At 47.5% G+C, this 20,296-nt stretch overlaps 1 protein-coding gene across 1 annotated transcript; it reads left to right on the top strand.

Moving 5' to 3' along the window:
- The first annotated feature begins 7,739 nt into the window (after window positions 1-7,739).
- Window positions 7,740-11,690, top strand: LOC148047176 (uncharacterized). The gene is made up of 2 exons (XM_087711314.1): window positions 7,740-8,845; window positions 11,601-11,690. Exons 1-2 carry the CDS (start codon window positions 7,834-7,836, stop codon window positions 11,648-11,650), a joined length of 1,062 nt encoding a protein of 353 aa, XP_087567440.1. The 5' UTR covers window positions 7,740-7,833; the 3' UTR covers window positions 11,651-11,690.
- Window positions 11,691-20,296: the final 8,606 nt, after the last annotated feature.

Genomic DNA, 20,296 nt, shown 5'->3' with positions numbered 1-20,296 from the left:
TTTAAGAGACCGAATTCCAGGCTTGGAAAATTACCTGGAGGAAAAGACCACCTGGCTTGTTGGGGTGGGGAAAGGTCTTTCCAAGACAGCCATGGAGAGATGGGGGGCTGCCTGGGGTCCCTTTGGGGCTCATCCCCTCCTGCCTGGCACCCTCTGATCAGCTGCTCTGCAGGGAAGATCCAACCCAGCTCAGCTTCTCCAGCCCTCCAGCTCTGAGGGAAGAGTGTGGGGCAGGGAAGGAGCCCAAAGGAAGAGTTGGGGCCCCTTGAGAAAATGAGGGATGTCTCTCCAAGGAGGAGGGGAGGGAGGGAAAGAGATTGGGGGCTGGAGAAACATGGGGTGGGGGTGTATCCCAAGAAATAAGCCTCCTTGATGAAGATGAACTGGGGGGGGGGGGTTGTAACAGGAAAGGAACTCAAAAGGGGAAAAGAGAGGATCCCTCACCGAGAATTCCTCTCTCCAGGGAGGGGCTGTCTCTGTGGGTGAGAATTGCAAGCCTTTCTCCAGTATGGATGCTTTGCCTACTGGGGATTGCTTTGGGGGGGAGGAGCCAAGGAGGGGGAGAGGAAAGGTTTCCCCCATACAAACCAGGGTGCCTGACTTCCTCCATTTTCTCCCTCTGCAGCACAACACCACCTATGGAGGGTGGAGGCCCCAGAGGGCTCCCCAAGGCCCTGTTTCAATGCTGCCCAGTGGAGAAAGGAAGCAACTGATGCCAAAAAAATAAAAATGCCAATGTTGTCTCTTCAGGCCACCTGCAAATCAGGAGGAAGAGAGGCAGTGAGGATGGTCAGCTCCCCTCCCTATTCCATTATCAGTGGTGAAATGCAAATTATTTTACTACAGGTTCCGTGGGCGTAGCAGGGGAAGAATACTGCAAAAATCCCCATTGCCTCCCCATTCTGGGCCCATCCAGAGGTGGTATCTGCAGGTTCTCCAAACTACTCTAAATTTCGGCTACGGGGTTCTCCAAAACCTGTCAGAAACTGCTGAATTTCACCCCTGTCCAGTATGTAGGAATTTCAGAAGGAGCCGCACTTCTGTTTTCAGTGCCAATAAGTGCTTTTGAAAAAACCTTTTTATTATTATTGGTTGTTTACATTTATGATGATGATTTGTGATTATATTATATTTATTAGTGATTGGACACCCTCTTAATTCCTCCTCCCACTGATGTCTTTTTGTGGCCAGTAATGTGAAATGTTTTATGAGGCTGCTGAGCCTCATGGTTGCTTTCCAAGCCTGACTTTCAGATCTGCTCGGAAGGTAGGTGGCCCTGAAGGTCTTCCCTCTGGGTCACCCTCAAAAGGGGGAGTTTGGGGATAGCAACTTTTTACTGTATTTTAATATATGCACTGAGAGACCATTTTCTATACATCTATTGATGCATTCCTTATTGTTTTGGACACAATGGTCTCTGTGGCTATTATGCCTGGCACCTATTGCTCTGGTTATCCACTGGTTGATCTGGGATAGCTGAGCTTAATGTTTTTTTAATTTATGTATTGAGAGACTGACTTTCATGCATATATTGATATAGTTATTGTTTATTATTTAGCAACTAGAGATAGCAGTACTGAAGGACAAGATGCTGTTACTAAATGGCTTAGAAATGTTGAGAATGTTACTGATCAGGTGAAGGTCTCCCATTCCTTGTAAACTTTAGCCAAACTTTGGCTGTTACTACGAAGATGTGCACTAGAGTATGTATGACATTGTTCTGAATGATTGGGGTATCGACATGTGTGTGTTTATCACTGGTTCATGATACTGTGTGCTTCTCAAAACTGTATAAAAGGGGGGCCACTATGGAGCAGGGCTGTCCCATTCTGGAACTTGCTCCTTAAATAAAAGTAAATAAAACTGTTTCTCTATTCCACCTGTTGGGTGTGGTTATTGGGCTTTCATGCCAGGGAAAAGAACTCCCAGTTTCCCCCAGGTAGCCTCGGAGTTTTTATGGTACAAAAACAGGGCAAAAAGCCTTTACACACCAATTAATGTTTCTGGAGTATTGGACAAAAGAATTTGTGGAAAACCAGTTTCCCGAGGAAGGGAGGTTTCAGTTAAAGAAGTTCACTTATTTCAAGAGAAGCTGTTAAAGAAGGAGGCTAACAAAGAGGTGTGGAGAACTTACTATCGGTGGGAAGGGAGGGTCATTTTAAAGGGGCTTCACAGCATCTGGAGAAAAAGAATCCAACCTTCTCCAACTTGCAGGAGAGCAATAAGAATCGGAAGCAGCGAAATGAGGAAGAAGTGGCTGAACTGAGGGGTCCCTGCTGACCCTCCTGTTCCAGCCAAAGATTTGTAAGTCTCTCTCTGCTTCCCCAACTAGACACCCCCCCCCCCGGGAGATAATTTCCCCCTCTCATATCCTTCCCCCTCATGCCAAGAGGAAAAAGAGCCCCTCTGAGACCAGATAGATGCCCCCAGGTCACATGTCCAAGCCCAGGAACACCCAACCACTAGATCTGAAGTTCTTATCTCCAATGCAGGCAGGATAGTTAAAGAATCCCAGATCAATTCCCCCCCCCAACAATAAATGCATTTCCACTATGAGAAATCACTGCCCCTTATAACTCCTGGATGTTAATTCTGTGGAGCCCCTGTGATTTCTGCATGTTGGGGAGCTCTTACATGTGTGGAATCAATTTGATTGACATATAGAGATATAACTTTTTAATATTAGAGCAGTCTTACAAATGAACAATGGAAACTGTTTTCCTTTCTTGGCATCGGGCATTCCTACATTTCTCCACTCTGTTGATTTATGGGAGATGTTTTCCTGCCTGTTTCATTGCTTTACTCCTCCGGTTTGGTTTCTATGGAAAACAGGTAGAGGACCTCCAGGAAGGATGTTCTCCATGGTGCTGTTCTGAGATTTTGTCACCATCTACAAAGCATCTCTCTGCCCCACCACTTCTCCTCCCTCAACAGCAATCCCTGTGCTTGGAGGTTGAAAGATCCCCAAGGAATGGAAAGGTCCTGGCATCAGGAACAATAAAAGGGTGGGGGTGTGGGGATGGGACATTTTCCTGTGCTTTGCTTCATGCACTGTCTGGGCCATTGTCCTTCTTTTCCCATGACTTACACACCTCCACAATTCCACATCTGTTGGTGTTGCACCAACCTCAGAGCCTGAAACCACCAACAGAGGCTCCTAAAGAAGGATGACATAGAGCTTGTCAACCAGAAAGATCGGAAATTCAGTGGTTCGAATCCCTAATGCCGTGTAACGGAGTGAGCTCCTGTTACTTGTCCCAATTTCTGCCAACCTACCACTTCGAAAGTAGGTAAAAATTGCAAGTAGACAAATAGGAACCAACTTTGGTGGGAAACTAACAGCGTTCCGTGTGCCTTTGGCATCTAGTCATGCTAGCCACATGACTGCGGAGACGTCTTCGGCCAACACTGGCTCTTCAGCTTTGAAACAGAGATGAGCACCGCCCTCTAGAGTCAGGAACAACTAGCACATATATGCGAGGGGAATCTTTGCCTTTTTACTAAAGCATCACTCTGCCCCACTGCTTCTTCTCCCTCAACAGCAATCCCTGTGCTTGGAGATTGGAAGAGTCCCAAGGAATGGAAAGGTCCTGACATCGGCAACAATAATATTTTATTTGGTAGATTTACTTTCCCCAAAATGGGGTGGGGATGGTGGGGAGGAGTGAGGGGCATTTCCTTGTGTTTTGCTTCATGCACTGTCTGGGATATTGTCCTTCTTTTCCCTTGACTTCCACACCTGCTCAATTCCACATCTGTTAGTGCTGCACCAACCTCAGAGCCTGAAACCACCAAGAGAGGCTTCTAAAAAAGGATGAAAGGGCAATGGATGGAGAGGTGGTGCAGATGTTGATCATAAGAGCTTCTGAGAAGAGCCCTGTTTAGCAACTTTGTGGAAGTTAACTTCAGTGGGGAGGGGCTTCTTCCAGGGGTTTGGGGAAATTCCACCCTGGGCCTCTACCTCCTCCTTTCCCCTCCTTCCTTCCAGAAACAGGACATCCAGAGTCCACTGAGGGTTCCTTTGGACCGTGTTAACCTTGTGGAGATGCTCAATCAACTTAGGTGGTCCTAAAGGTGTTTTTTTTCAAAAGGCAACTGGATTTTCTTGTTTTTTTTCCCTTGAAAACATTTCTCTTCTCATCCAAGAGATGAGAACTGAAGAAGCTTCTTGGATGAGAAGTGAAACAGTTTCAAGGAAAAAGAAAGTCCATTTGTCTTTTGGAAAAAAAAACATCTTTGGGTTGACCCAGGATCCTCCAGGGAAGAGCAAGAGGCCTTTCTCCTCTCTGCCTGCTTCCTTTCTGCCTGTCCAGGTTGTGGCAGGGGTTGATGAGGGAGGGAGAAGAAAGGGGAAGAGAGAAAACACACATCTTCCCAGGCAAACAGGAGTTTTCGCTTCTTCCATTTTCTCTCTGTGTGGCCCAAGTAATCCTGTGCAATACAGAGGTCTCAGAGGCACTGTTCCCTCTAAGGTGTGCGGGTGAGCGGCCGCGCACATGGCAACAAAACACCGCGCAGCAGTTTCCAACTGCTGCCCAGTGGTTTTTGTGAGACACTTTCCAGGATAATAGGAGGGGAGAGCCAGCCTGGAGACAGCAGTCACGGCAGGAAGTAGCTGAGAGAAGGGGTGTGGGGTTGGGAGAAGGCATGGGACCGGCTCCCAGCAGCGGCTGCTCGGATTTGCTATTTGAGAGAGAGAGGGGAAGGGAGGGAGGAGGAGGAGGAGAGAGCGTGAGCTTCCACTTTCGACCCAAAGACTGAACGGAGAAGCAAAGAGGCAGGAGAGACAAAGCAGGAGAGATGAAGCGAGAGCCAATCCGGGTCATTCCTTCCAAGAGGCAACTTTCCCATCGAATGACTTGCTGCCCTAGACTCAAGGAGACCCTCTGCAGTGCCTTTCATCCGTCTGGGATGCCAGCAAAAGTGTTGGGCTGAAGGAAGGAGGGATTCTCTCTCTCTTTCTCTCTCTCTTTCTCTCTCTCTCTCCCTCTCCCTCTCTCCCTCTCTTTAAGAGAGAGAAAGAGAGAGAGAGTTAGTTAGTTGGTGGGCAGACTTAGCACTTTGTTAAGTTTGTTTCTCTGTGTGTTGTGTATATATGCATGTCTCAATGGGTGCAATTGTGCAAGCATTTTTTTCCTCTTTAAAAGAATTTTTGGATTTCTCCTCACCAAACCTTTAAGACTGAAAGAGTTAGAGTTGAAATATAAAGAGATTGTCAATCGCCATACTGTTAGATTGATAGGCAATTATGGACTATCTTGATTATATCCTCCTTAGAAAGAATATGCTACTGTATGGTTGAGAAAAAGATCAAACTTCATTCCATGGAAACCCAACAAAGTTCAGAGGGAGCGTTTCTTTCTACGATGGGTTTTTTGGGTCAACGTGAATATCAGTTATCAAAAATGTAGGTAGAAAATTAAGCAGGCAATAGGCAATTACAAAAAGGGAAGCCAACTTTCTGAATCTGTTTCTTTGCACTTAGTGACTTATAAATAGACTAATGTTCTGAAAACCTGACCTAAATTACTATATATTTTAAATAGCTGTAAAGCTATGCTGAAAAAGTTGTTCTCATGGTATTGTGATAAATTCAATAAAAAGAAGGGAATTCTTGATGAATTTAAGGAGAAATGAGAGTATTGGATAGTAAATGGACAAATAAAATTACCAATCAAAGAGAATATTTGCACCTCAGGGTTGAAATGAGATGTTCTCTCTTACTCTTTCCTCTTCCTCTCTTCTCTCTCTGTCTCTCTCATCCTCTTTCTCTTTGTCTCTCTTTTCTTTCTCTCCCCCTGTTTTCCATTCTTCTGTCACTTTCTCCTTCTCCCTTCTCTCTCATCTTTGTCTCTTTCTGTCTCTTTCACTCTCTTTCTCTTTGTCTCTCTTTCTCTCTCCTTCTTTCCCACTCTTCTGTCACTTTCTCTGTCCTTCTCTGTCTCTTTCTGTCTCTCTTCCCTCTTTTTTTCTTCCTCTCTCCCACTCTTTTATCACTTTCTCTCTGCTGCCCAACCTGTCCCCATACTTATCTTCAATTGATCATGTTTGCAATAATTTACCTTCTTTCCTAAATAGGCGCAGTTCCCTTACTGGATCCCTCGCTCACTCAAACACACACACACACTCTCACACACACACACACACACACACACGCACGCACAAAATCATTTTTCTCCATTCCAATTTGGATCCTATAAATCAATTGCTCTGTGAAACATCTGTGAAAAAAATTCAGGTGCTCAGGCATGAAAATGTGCTGCTCAAATACTATACTTTTCACACACACTGAAAAAAAATTGGAGGGAACATTGGGGTGGGGGGGGGACAGAACTAAGGTAGAATATCAGCAAATAGCCCGGGCATGTAAAGATGAAGTGAGGAAAGCTAAGTCTCACAATGAACAAAGGCTTGCCACAAAAGTAAAAAAAAAAACAAAAAAGCTTCTTCCAACATGTTAAAAGCAAGAAAAAAAGTTAAGGAAACAATTGGTCCATTGCTTGGAGAAAGTGGCAAGAAGGTGACAAGAAACAGGGAGAAAGCAGAACTATTTAACTCATGTTTTACATCTGTCAGACTAATCTTATTGCATTCTTTGATAATGTGACAAAATTAGTGGACCAGAGGAATGCCATGGATATAGTTTACTTGGATTTCAGTAAGGCATTTGATAAGGTAGACTATAACCTACTACTAGATAAAGTAGAAGAATTTGGGTTAGACAGCATCACCACCAGATGGATTTGTAATTGGCTGACCAACCGCACTCAATGTGTAGTCCTCAATGGAACTGCATCTTCATGGAGGGAAGTATGCAGTGGAGTACCCCAAGGTTCTGTTTTGGACCCAGTACTCTTCAACATTTTCATCAATGATTTGGATGAGGGAATAAATGGAGAACTCATTAAATTTGCAGATGACACCAAGCTGGCAGGAATAGCCAACACTCCAGAGGTTAGGCTTAAGATACAGAAGGATCTTGAGCATTGGGCACTATCTAATAAAATGAAATTCAATGGTGAAAAGAATAAGGTTCTAGATTTAGGCAACAAAAACAAAATGCACAGGTACCGTATAGGTGGTACCTTGCTCAACAGTAGTAACTGTAAAAGGGATCTTCGAGTCCTAGTGGACAACCCTTTAAATATGAGCCAGCCATGTGCAGCAGCTGCCAAAAAAAGCCAACACAGTTCTAGGCTGCATAAATAGAGGGATAGAATCAAGATCACGTGAAGTGTTAATACCACTTTATAATGCCTTGGTAAGGCCACACTTGGAATACTGCATTCAGTTTTGGTCGCCACGATGTAGAAAAGATGTGGAGACTCTAGAAGGAGTGCAGAGAAGAGCAACAAAGATGATTAAGGGACTGGAGACTAAAACATATGAAGAACGTTTGCAGGAACTGGGTATTATTGAATACTAGCGCGGGGAATCCAAGCGCGGGAATAAAGGACTCCTTTCTGATTGGTTCCCGGGCGGAGCCGGTTCAATCCTCGCCCCGATTGGCCGAGCTACTCGACACCCCATTGGCTCCTCGTTCAAACCCGGAGGTATAAATGTTTGGCGCGAACCACGCCAAGTTGAATCATAGTTACTCTGTTTTTAATAAAGGTTGCTGTTGCATATCCGTTTGTCGCGTCCTTTCCCTTCGCTCCAAGATGCAAAACTGGCGACGAAGGTGGGATTCCGATTCCCGCGACCACGGAGAAGAACAAGCCAGCTGCCACCGTGTCTGAACCAGCACGAACGCTATCCTCAGGCTGAGAACTCCGGCAGCGAACGCAAAATTTTCTCCGCCCTCTTCCTCCCCCTCTCTGGCTCCACACCACGATGGCATCAGCGCTTCCTCCTTTCGCGCCATTCGGATCCGCCGGAGAATCATGGGACGGCTTCATGGAGCGTTTCGAGTGCTACTTAATCGCATCGAAGAACCAGGCACAGACCGACGAGGAGAAATGCAGCTTCTTCTTGTCCTGCTGTGAGCCTTCCATGTTCGCCTCTGCGAGAGCCCTGGCCGCCCCGAGGCCAGCCTACAAACTTGGGTGGGACGAGCTGATGTCCAGGCTGAGGAACCACTACGCTCCCTCACCCTCTCTGATCGCGCGCCGCTTCACCTTCCGCCGCCGAGTGCAGAAGCCCAACGAATCCATCAGCCAGTTTCTAGAGGTTTTGCGCACAGTGGCCGCCCAGTGCGATTTTGCAGACCTGGAGGAGAACCTCGTGGAGCAGTTTGTATGCGGGGTCCGCGACGTGCATTTGCGCAGCCGCATGCTCCGGAACCACAAAATCACCTTGGTGCAAGCCGTGGAGACCGCGCGAGCAGCGGAGCTCTCTGAACAATCCACGGCCGACATCGAACGCCTCCAGCTGAAACCCCCCGCGCAAACCGCCGCGGGGCCTTCCACCCAGACGAACCTCGTCGACGACCTCTCTCCTGCTGAAGACGAGGAGGAGGAAACCGTCGGACAAATGAGGACGCAGCCGAAGCGGAGGCCACACCAGCAACCACCGACGCCCGCTCAGCCAGTCTCAAACGCACCTTGCCGCGGATGCGGCGGCCGCCACAGCCGCGCATCCTGCCCGTTCCGTTCCGCCGTCTGCCGCCGCTGCCGAGGAGAAGGACACCTCGCCAGGGTCTGCCGGGCTCTCGTGCCAGCCCCATCGTTCATGCAGCCCAGCGACCAGCGCCAGGCACCGCAGCGCCGCCAACAGCCACGTCCTGCGAGGCGAGCTGAGGACTGCCACTCAACCTACCAGCCCTCCAGCGCCGACTGCGTGGTCTACCAGGCTTCCCACGTTCCCGCCGGCGATCGCAAAATCAGCACCGCCGTCCGACTCGAAGGTCAGCCTTGTCGAATGGAGGTGGACTCCGGGTCTTCCCGTTCTCTCCTATCTTGGGCCCTGTTTTCCCGCCTTTGTCCCGGGGTTTCCCAGAACCAATTGCGCCCCGTCGGGGTCTCCCTCCTAGACTACCAGGGAAATGGGATTCCCACGGCAGGAATATTCCACATCCAGGTGGAATACGGAGACTTTAAGGGGAAACTCCCAGTTCTAATCGTCAGGAACGATCTGCCCGCTCTCCTTGGGTTGGATTGGTTTCCCGCCTTGGGCCTCACCATAGAGGGGGTGCACAGGGTAGTCCCCCTCACCGTAGATAGCGTTCTAGATGAGTTCGCAGATGTGTTCGATGGGAAATTGGGCTGTTATAAGGGCACCCCCATTTCCCTCTGCCTCGATCCCCAGGTCGCTCCCATTAGGCTGAAGGCACGCAGGGTCCCCTTCGCATTGAGAGCAAAGGTAGACGCCGAACTTGATAAGCTTATAGAGCAAGGGGTAATCGAGCCCGTAGATCACGCCCGTTGGGAAACCCCCATAGTCCTCCCGGTCAAACCCGACGGATCGGTGAGAATATGTGCCGACTATAAGTCGACCATCAATTTGGCCCTGCAGGCAAACCCATATCCGGTTCCCGTAGTGCAACACCTACTCCACTCCTTAGGGCAAGGCCGCATTTTCGCCAAGCTAGATATGGCACAGGCCTACCAGCAGCTTCCCGTAGACGACGATGCGGCTACAGCCCAGACCATCGTCACCCACCGCGGGGCCTTCCGTTGCCGCCGCCTCCAATTCGGCGTTTCGGTTGCCCCGGGGATTTTTCAGAGCCTTATGGAGCGGTTGCTCCACGGACTCCCAGGCGTCGTTCCCTACTTCGACGACGTCCTGGTCGCAGCCCCCAGCCATTCGGAACTCCTGAAAATACTGCGGGAGGTTCTCACACGTTTTAGGGAGGCAGGACTGAAACTAAAGCGCAGCAAATGCGAAATTGCTGTTCCCAAAGTAGAATTCTTGGGATTCCTCATCGATGCCCAAGGCATCCACCCCACTCCTTCCAAAGTTGCCGCCATCAAAAACGCACCGGCACCCACCTCTAGGACGGAATTGCAGGCGTTCCTGGGGCTTTTAAATTTCTACGCCCCTTTTATTCCCCACAAGGCGTCGCTAGCTGAGCCGCTACACCGACTGCTTGACCGGTCAGCGGCCTGGCAATGGGGTAGCCGTGAAGCGCACGCGTTCGCGGCTATAAAAGACATTTTGACCTCGTCGGCAGTCCTAATCCAATATAGCGATAGGATGCCCCTAGTTCTGACTTGCGACGCCTCTCCTTACGGTATAGGGGCGGTCCTGAGCCATGCCCTCCCGAACGGCTCAGAGGCCCCCATAGCTTTCTATTCCCGGACACTCTCCTCCACGGAGCGGAACTATAGCCAAATCGATAAAGAAGCCCTGGCTGCAGTGTCCGGCATTAAGCGTTTCCATGACTACCTCTATGGTAGGAATTTCACCCTTGTCACGGATCACAAGCCGCTCCTGGGGCTACTGGCAGGCGACAAGCCAACCCCCTCCATTCTGTCTCCCCGCATGACACGCTGGACGGAGTTCCTAACGGCGTACTCGTATACGCTGTTATACCGTCCGGGTAAGCAGCTAGGGCACGCAGATGCCCTGAGCCGTTGCCCTTTGCCAGAGACGGACACAGCCCACGTGCCCGCTCTCTCCATTTTGTCCATCGCCGAATCCGACCTCCCCGTCTCTGCCGCGGACGTCGCAGCGTGCACAAAGGCTGACCCCGTCCTATCCCAAGTAGCTTCATGGGTTTTGAGGGGTTGGCCCGCGGAGAAGGTAGCGGAAGGATTCCGACCATTTAAAGCACGACAAGCCGAACTCGCCCTTCACGGGGGTTGTCTTGTCTGGGGGGATAGGGTAGTGATCCCCACAGCCCTGCGGGCACGAATCCTGCCCACACTCCACAAAAACCACCCAGGCATAGCGCGAATGAAAGCCCTAGCCCGTAGCTATGTGTGGTGGCCCTTGCTAGATTCGGAAATTGCAGAGTACGTAGGCCGATGCAGGATCTGCCAAAACTCTAGGCCGAATCCCCCCACAGCCGCCCCTCGTGAGTGGGAAATCCCTAGAGGCCCATGGTCCCGTTTACACATTGACTTCGCCGGCCCCTTCCACGGCCGAAACTTCATGATAGTGGTCGATGCTTACTCCAAGTGGGTGGAGCTGGTAATCATGACCTCCACCACAGCAGAGAGTACAGTGAGGGCCCTTCGTAAGATGTTTGCCACCCATGGGTTACCGGATGTGATAGTCTCAGATAATGGGCCCCAGTTTACCTCCACCACGTTCCAAGAATTCCTGGCCGAACAAGGAATCAGACACGCAGCCACCGCCCCTTATCACCCAGCTAGTAATGGCCGGGCGGAGCGCGCAGTTCGCTCAGCCAAAGAAGCTTTGGGCCGCATGGACCAGGGCGACTGGCAAGAAAGAGTGGCGGCTTACCTCTTGAGCCAGCACTCCATACCCTGCCCAACGACTAATAAAAGTCCCGCGGAGCTCTTGATGGGTAGGAGATTGCGAACCCCCCTAGACAGGCTCCATCCACTTTACGCAGGGGATCTGCCGAGCAACCTGGGGGCCCTCCCTTCCCACGCGTTTAAGTTAGGGGATCCTGTATGGGCCCGCTCTTTCTCCGGGGATCCACGGTGGGTTCCCGCAACCATCACAGCTCTGACTGGCCCCTGTTCCTTCAGGGTCGGCCTGGCCGACGGAACACAATGGAGGCGCCACGTGGACCAGTTAAGGCGACGCCTCCCCGCGGAAACAAACGGCCGGAGCCTCTCAGACACCCGCTCTCAGCATGAGCCACCCTCGACGACCTTCCCCCTAACGGACCGCCTCCACCCGGGGAACGGGGGACAAGCCGATACGAACTTTTCGGACAGATGCGCCTCACCCGGCTACTCCCTTCCTCGAAGCCTTTATCGAGACTCTGAACCTACACCCCAACCAGACTGCACGGGGCCATTGTCGGACACTCCTGTTGCCACGGAGACGCCACCCCGGGCAAATGGACATCGGGCACGGGACCCGGGGCCAGCGCCATCTCACGGGACCGCGTCGCAGATTCACCGCCCCGCCACGGACACACCTCCGCCGGCGGTCTCCCCCCCGACGACAACCGCCGGGGAGCCACGAAGGTCGGGACGAGAACGTCACCGTCCCGCCTACTTACAAGACTATGTTTGCCCTTCCTAAGGGAACACTTTGACTAGGGGGGGAGGGGTATTGAATACTAGCGCGGGGAATCCAAGCGCGGGAATAAAGGACTCCTTTCTGATTGGTTCCCGGGCGGAGCCGGTTCAATCCTCGCCCCAATTGGCCGAGCTACTCGACACCCCATTGGCTCCTCGTTCAAACCCGGAGGTATAAATGTTTGGCGCGAACCACGCCAAGTTGAATCATAGTTACTCTGTTTTTAATAAAGGTTGCTGTTGCATATCCGTTTGTCGCGTCCTTTCCCTTCGCTCCAAGATGCAAAAGGTATGTCTAGAAGGACTAGGGGAGACATGATAGCAGTGTTCCAATATCTCAGGGGTTGCCACAAAGAAGAAGGAGTCAAACTATTCTCCAAGGCACCTGAGAGTAGAACAAGCAGCAACGGGTGGAAACTAATCAAGGAGAGAAGCAACTTAGAACAGGGGAGAAATTTCCTGACAGTTAGAACAATTAATCAGTGGAACAGCTTGCCTCAAGAAATTTTGAATGCCCCAACACTGGAAGTCTTTAAGAAGATGTTGGATAGCCATTTGTCTGAAATGGTATAGGATTTCCTGCCTAGGCAGGGGGTTGGACTAGAAGACCTCCAAGGTCCCTTCCAACTCTGCTATTGTATTGTATTGTATTGTATTGTATTGGAAGACATTATTTCAATGTTGCCCAATGGAAAAGGCAAGCAGCGTTTTATTGATATTGCTGCTGCTCTTGATGCTCTTGTTGCTCTTAAGGATAAGGATGCTTTTGATGCTGCTATTCCTGCTCTTTATGCTGCTATTGGTGAAGCTGCTACTCTTGATGATGATGATGTTCTTGCCGACTATGATGTACTTGAAGATTATGATGATCTCAATCATGCTGATGCTGATTAGATTTATGATCATCTTTGTTATTATTTCACTTATTATTCAGATGAAACTGAACTTGAAACAGAATAACAAAGTAGTAAAAGAACTCAGAGATCTTATACTCCAACCCTCTGCTCAAGAAAGAGACCCTAAGCCATTCCAGACAAGTGGCTGTCCTGTCTCTTAAAAGCCTCCAGTGATGGAGCCCCCACTACTTCTGGAGGCAAGCTCTTCCACTGGTTGATTATCCTCACTGTCAGGAAGTTCCTCCTTGGTTCTAGATTGCTTCTCTCTTTGGTTAGTTTCCACCCGTTGTTTCTTTTCCTGCTTTGAGGTGCTTTGCATAATAGGGACAGGGGCTCTGGAGTACAAATCAAAGCAAAGATTGTAAGATTTGGAGTAAGAACTACCAAGTTTGAAATGTATTGGGAATCCCATCTGTCTTGCATCAATAACAGGATTCCCAGAAGTCTAGCATCATTGTGTGAAATAATTTCATGTTGATTTAGGACACATTGCCAACTGTCCAACTAATGAACTGAAGTCAAAGAAACCCTCTCGGAAGCTTTGAATTCCCAAAAGCAAAACTTTATTGGATACACTATAGTGGTACTGAAGAAACAAAACCAGTGCTAGTTTTCCTGCACAATTGCTTGTCTTGTTAAACAATAGCTTCCCCTTCTTTCTCCCCTTGGGGTGATCACATTGTCCAATTATGAGATGTCTGTTTGTTATGGGAACAGTTAACTGTACCTGCAATGGTGACCTTGATGGTTTCCACACTCTCGCAATCTCCGCATACATTCTCGCCATTCAATTTTCCCCTCCCTACCCCCCACTTCATTGGCAAGTTGAGATGCATTAAATTTTGAAAGAAGCAAAGCAGTTCAATCTTGACACAAGGTCCTTTTGGGAACAGCCCTGCTTTTCAACTGTGAATGGCTTCAGTGGTGGTGGAAAAACAGGACTGTGACATCCCACAGGAGCAAGGAGAGTTTCAACCAGGAATTAGTTAACCCCCAGGATTGTTCCACTGTATTACATTTCTGTCCTGATCAGCAACTCTTCACAGCCATCAATTCTGCCCTGTGCCCAGAAAATAGATGGGAGCCCTCGTGTACTTTTCTCTGGGTGCTGGGTTATAATCCAGCCATTTGGACTCTCTGGGCCTCCAGGAGGTCTTCAGCAGGCATCCTTCTCTATCCCAGGCAGAAGTTGCTACCCCAAAATTAACTAACTATCCTCTCTTTTTCCCATCTATCAGACCGAAGGAGAAGAGGCATGGAAGTGTCCAGTTGCAAAGGGAGCCCTGATTCTGATTCTCAAGAAAAGCCATCTTCTTCCCCTTTGGATGTCACAGAGAATGAAGTCCTGTTATCACAGTCACTCCAATGTGAAGTTAGCTCAGAGGTGAGCCTGACACTTGCTGAAGTCTATTTAAGGGACAAAACTCCACACTTGGAAAATACTTGGGCAACAAGACCACCAGGCTTGTGGGGTGGAGGAATCCACCCTCTTCCAAAGGTGGCCATGGAGAGGTGATGGGCTTCCTGGGGTTCCTTTGTGGCTCATCCCCTCCTGCCTGATCAGCTGCTCTGCAGAGAGGATCCTGTCCAACTCAGCCTCTCCATTGCCTCTGCTCTGAAGGAAGAATGTGGGATGAGGAAGGAGACAGCAGGACTTGAGGGGAAGGAGAGGGATAGAATGGAGGGCTGGAAAAAGATTGGGGTGGAGCACCTAGGAAAAAAGCCTCCTGGATGAGGATGAGCTGGAGGAGTAAAAGGAAAGGAACTCTAAAGGGGAGAAGTGAGGATCCCTTCCCAAGAATTCCTCTCTCCAGGGAGGGGCCGTCTCTGTGGCTGAGGATTGCAAGCCTTTCTCCAGTTGGGCTGCTTGCCCCCATACCTGCCTTGGGGTTGCTGTGGGAGGAAGAGGGAGCCAAGGAGAGGAGAGACAGAGGAGGGAGGGCTGTTGAGCACAAGGGAAATCATAAGATCCAGGCTATTCAAATGGGGATAAAGATTTATTGCATGTGTAAGATCTCTGAAAGAATCCATTTTCTCCCTCTGCAGAAGAACACAACCCATGGAAGGCGGAGATCCAAGAGAGTTCCGGAAGAAGAGCAAGATATCCAAAAGGAGAAGTCACCTTCTGGTTGGTGATTCAATCATAAGGGATGTAAATGTAGGAAAGGATATGGAGGTTTTGAAAGAGGTCAGGTGTCTGCCAGGTGCTACTGCCAGCAGAGACAAGAGGCATATTCTTAAGATAGTCAAGAATGCAAGTAAGGACTGTGATGTTGATGCTATTATACATCTTGGCACAAATGATCTGTCCCAAAAAGATGTACCTTCTGTGAAGAATGATATCCAGAGCTTGGGGTATGAACTTAGCAGCATAGGTTGTAGGCTTATCTTTTCAGAGGTTTTACCAGTATATAAGGAACAGAAAGGGAAGGGCCCAGCGTGTAGCAGAGTTTAATGTGTGGCTAAAGGAGTGGTGTAAAAGAGAAGGCTTTGGTTTTATTAGTCATGATGCCTGCAGCTGGTCCAATGAAAATTGTAGAAAAGAGATGGTTTGCACCCATCCAAGAAAGGGACTGAGTTACTTGGCATTAAATTCACAGATTTTCTAGATAAGCATTTAAACTGAACAGCGGGGACAGAGAATTAATTGATACAGAACATTTCTGTCCCCAGCAATCTAAAATTCATAGGGTTATCAGTGCATGTAACATAGATGTTTGTGCGGGTAAGATTATCACTCCTGCTGTCAAGCAAAACCAAGCATTTAATAGTGAGTGCCATACCATGTGCATGAATCATACAAGTGGCAAGAAAATAGGGGCAGTCAGGAATAACACAAGTTATGTAGACAGTAAACACAGGATCACTCAAAATGGACTCAAATGTCTATACACCAGTGCATAGAGTATGAGGAATAAACAGGGTGAATTAGAAATTCAAGTAAAAGAGGGCAGATATGACATTGTTGCCATTACAGAAACTTGGTGGGATGAAACTGACAAATAGAACATACAGCTAGAAGGATTTAAATTATTTAAAAGAAATAGACCAAATAAAAGAGGAGGTGGAGTTGCACTATATATAAGAAATAATTACCTCTCTACAGAAATAGAGCACAACAATGATGAGAACTATCTTGAATGCATTTGGGTCCATATTAAAGGTTGTGGGGGGATGATATTGCCATAGGTCTATACTACAGGCCACCCGACCAAGCAGAGGAAGTAGATGAACTTTTTGCTAGTCAGCTAACTAAGGTATGTAGGAAGCACACCACAATAGTAGGGGGGGGGATTTTAACTACCCTGACATCAACTAGGAAACAAACTCTGCACCAAGTGGAAGATCCAACAGGTTCCTAACAAATCTAGCAGACCACTTTGTTTCCCAAAAAGTAGAGAAAGGAACAAGGGGATCAGCCATATTGGACTTAATTCTCACTAACAGAGAGGAAATGATAGAAGGTGTTGAAGCCACAGGAACCCTGGGGGCAAGTGACCATGCAATATTGGAATTCAACATTATGCAAACACAAATAGTAGAACAAAGTGAAATGAAAGTCCTGGACTTTTAGAGAGCTAATTTCAATAAACTTAGAGAGAGCTTGGGAAAAATTCCATTGATGAGAATCCTCAAGGGGAAAACAACTCAAAAAGTTTGGGAAATTTTGAAAAATGAGATTATAAAAGCCCAGTCTAGCATAATACTAATGAAGAAGAAAAGTAACAAAAGAAAAGAAACCAGCATGGCTGCGTAAAGAACTCTGACAAATTGAAAGACAAAAAAGATAAGTATAAAAAGTGGAAAGGGGTGGACATAACTAAGGCAGAATATCAGCAAATAGCCCGAGCATGTAAAGATGAAGTGAGGAAAGCTAAGTCTCACAATGAACAAAGGCTTGCCACAAAAGTAAAAAAAAAATAACAAAAAAGCTTCTTCCAACATGTTAAAAGCAAGAAAAAAAGTTAAGGAAACAATTGGTCCATTGCTTGGAGAAAGTGGCAAGAAGGTGACAAGAAACAGGGAGAAAGCAGAACTATTTAACTCATGTTTTACATCTGTCAGACTAATCTTTATTGCATTCTTTGATAATGTGACAAAATTAGTGGACCAGAGGAATGCCGTCGATATAGTTTACTTGGACTTCAGTAAGGCATTTGATAAGGTAGACCATAACCTACTACTAGATAAAGTAGAAGAATTTGGGTTAGACAGCATCACCACCAGATGGATTTGTAATTGGCTGACCAACCGCACTCAACGTGTAGTCCTCAATGGAACTGCATCTTCACGGAAGGAGGTATGCAGTGGAGTACCCCAAGGTTCTGTTTTGGGCCCAGTACTCTTCAACATTTTCATCAATGATTTGGATGAGGGAATAAATGGAGAACTCATTAAATTTGCAGATGACACCAAGCTGGCAGGAATAGCCAACACTCCAGAGGTTAGGCTTAAGATACAGAAGGATCTTGAGCATTGGGCACTATCTAATAAAATGAAATTCAATGGTGAAAAGAGTAAGGTTCTAGATTTAGGCAACAAAAAAAATGCACATGTACCGTATAGGTGGTACCTTGCTCAACAGTAGTAACTGTGAAAGCGATCTTCGAGTCCTAGTGGACAACCATTTAAATATGAGCCAGCCGTGTGCAGCAGCTGCCAAAAAAGCCAACACAGTTCTAGGCTGCATAAATAGAGGGATAGAATCAAGATCACATGAAGTGTTAATACCATTTTATAATGCCTTGGTAAGGCCACACTTGGAATACTGCATTCAGTTTTGGTCACCACGATGTAGAAAAGATGTGGAGACTCTAGAAAGAGTGCAGAGAAGAGCAACAAAGATGATTAAGGGACTGGAGACTAAAACATATGAAGAACGTTTGCAGGAACTGGGTATGTCTAGAAGGACTAGGGGAGACATGATAGCAGTGTTCCAATATCTCAGGGGTTGCCACAAAGAAGAAGGAGTCAAACTATTCTCCAAGGCACCTGAGAGTAGAACAAGCAGCAACGGGTGGAAACTAATCAAGGAGAGAAGCAACTTAGAACAGGGGAGAAATTTCCTGACAGTTAGAACAATTAATCAGTGGAACAGCTTGCCTCAAGAAATTTTGAATGCCCCAACACTGGAAGTCTTTAAGAAGATGTTGGATAGCCATTTGTCTGAAATGGTATAGGATTTCCTGCCTAGGCAGGGGGTTGGACTAGAAGACCTCCAAGGTCCCTTCCAACTCTGCTATTGTATTGTATTGTATTGTATTGTATTGGAAGACATTATTTCAATGTTGCCCAATGGAAAAGGCAAGCAGCGTTTTATTGATATTGCTGCTGCTCTTGATGCTCTTGTTGCTCTTAAGGATAAGGATGCTTTTGATGCTGCTATTCCTGCTCTTTATGCTGCTATTGGTGAAGCTGCTACTCTTGATGATGATGATGTTCTTGCCGACTATGATGTACTTGATGATTATGATGATCTCAATCATGCTGATGCTGATTAGATTTATGATCATCTTTGTTATTATTTCACTTATTATTCAGATGAAACTGAACTTGAAACAGAATAACAAAGTAGTAAAAGAACTCAGAGATCTTATACTCCAACCCTCTGCTCAAGAAAGAGACCCTAAGCCATTCCAGACAAGTGGCTGTCCTGTCTCTTAAAAGCCTCCAGTGATGGAGCCCCCACTACTTCTGGAGGCAAGCTCTTCCACTGGTTGATTATCCTCACTGTCAGGAAGTTCCTCCTTGGTTCTAGATTGCTTCTCTCTTTGGTTAGTTTCCACCCGTTGTTTCTTTTCCTGCTTTGAGGTGCTTTGCAGAATAGGGACAGGGGCTCTGGAGTACAAATCAAAGCAAAGATTGTAAGATTTGGAGTAAGAACTACCAAGTTTGAAATGTGTTGGGAATCCCATCTGTCTTGCATCAATAACAGGATTCCCAGAAGTCTAGCATCATTGTGTAAAATAATTTCATGTTGATTTAGGACACATTGCCAACTGTCCAACTAATGAACTGAAGTCAAAGAAACCCTCTCGGAAGCTTTGAATTCCCAAAAGCAAAACTTTATTGGATACACTATATTGCTACTGAAGAAACAAAACCAGTGCTAGTTTTCCTGCACAATTGCTTGTCTTGTTAAACAATAGCTTCCCCTTCTCTCTCCCCTTGGGGTGATCACATTGTCCAATTATGAGATGTCTGTTTGTTATGGGAACAGTTAACTGTACCTGCAATGGTGACCTTGATGGTTTCCACACTCTCGCGATCTCCGCATACATTCTCGCCATTCAATTTTCCCCTCCCTACCCCCCACTTCATTGGCAAGTTGAGATGCATTAAATTTTGAAAGAAGCAAAGCAGTTCAATCTTGACACAAGGTCCTTTTGGGAACAGCCCTGCTTTTCAACTGTGAGTGGCTTCAGTGGTGGTGGAAAAACAGGACTGTGACATCCCACAGGAGCAAGGAGAGTTTCAACCAGGAATTAGTTAACCCCCAGGATTGTTCCACTGTATTACATTTCTGTCCTGATCAGCAACTCTTCACAGCCATCAATTCTGCCCTGTGCCCAGAAAATAGATGGGAGCCCTCGTGTACTTTTCTCTGGGTGCTGGGTTATAATCCAGCCATTTGGACTCTCTGGGCCTCCAGGAGGTCTTCAGCAGGCATCCTTCTCTATCCCAGGCAGAAGTTGCTACCCCAAAATTAACTAACTATCCTCTCTTTTTCCCATCTATCAGACCGAAGGAGAAGAGGCGTGGAAGTGTCCAGTTGCAAAGGGAGCCCTGATTCTGATTCTCAAGAAAAGCCATCTTCTTCCCCTTTGGATGTCACAGAGAATGAAGTCCTGTTATCACAGTCACTCCAATGTGAAGTTAGCTCAGAGGTGAGCCTGACACTTGCTGAAGTCTATTTAAGGGACAAAACTCCACACTTGGAAAATACTTGGGCAACAAGACCACCAGGCTTGTGGGGTGGAGGAATCCACCCTCTTCCAAAGGTGGCCATGGAGAGGTGATGGGCTTCCTGGGGTTCCTTTGTGGCTCATCCCCTCCTGCCTGATCAGCTGCTCTGCAGAGAGGATCCTGTCCAACTCAGCCTCTCCATTGCCTCTGCTCTGAAGGAAGAATGTGGGATGAGGAAGGAGACAGCAGGACTTGAGGGGAAGGAGAGGGATAGAATGGAGGGCTGGAAAAAGATTGGGGTGGAGCACCTAGGAAAAAAGCCTCCTGGATGAGGATGAGCTGGAGGAGTAAAAGGAAAGGAACTCTAAAGGGGAGAACTGAGGATCCCTTCCC

This window comes from Thamnophis sirtalis, unplaced genomic scaffold, assembly GCF_051295495.1.
Source record: "Thamnophis sirtalis isolate CommonGarterSnake01/CBP01778 unplaced genomic scaffold, rThaSir2_p1.2 scaffold_3, whole genome shotgun sequence".
Taxonomy (NCBI): domain Eukaryota; kingdom Metazoa; phylum Chordata; class Lepidosauria; order Squamata; family Natricidae; genus Thamnophis; species Thamnophis sirtalis.
This window is presented reverse-complemented; position numbering and strand designations above follow the sequence as displayed.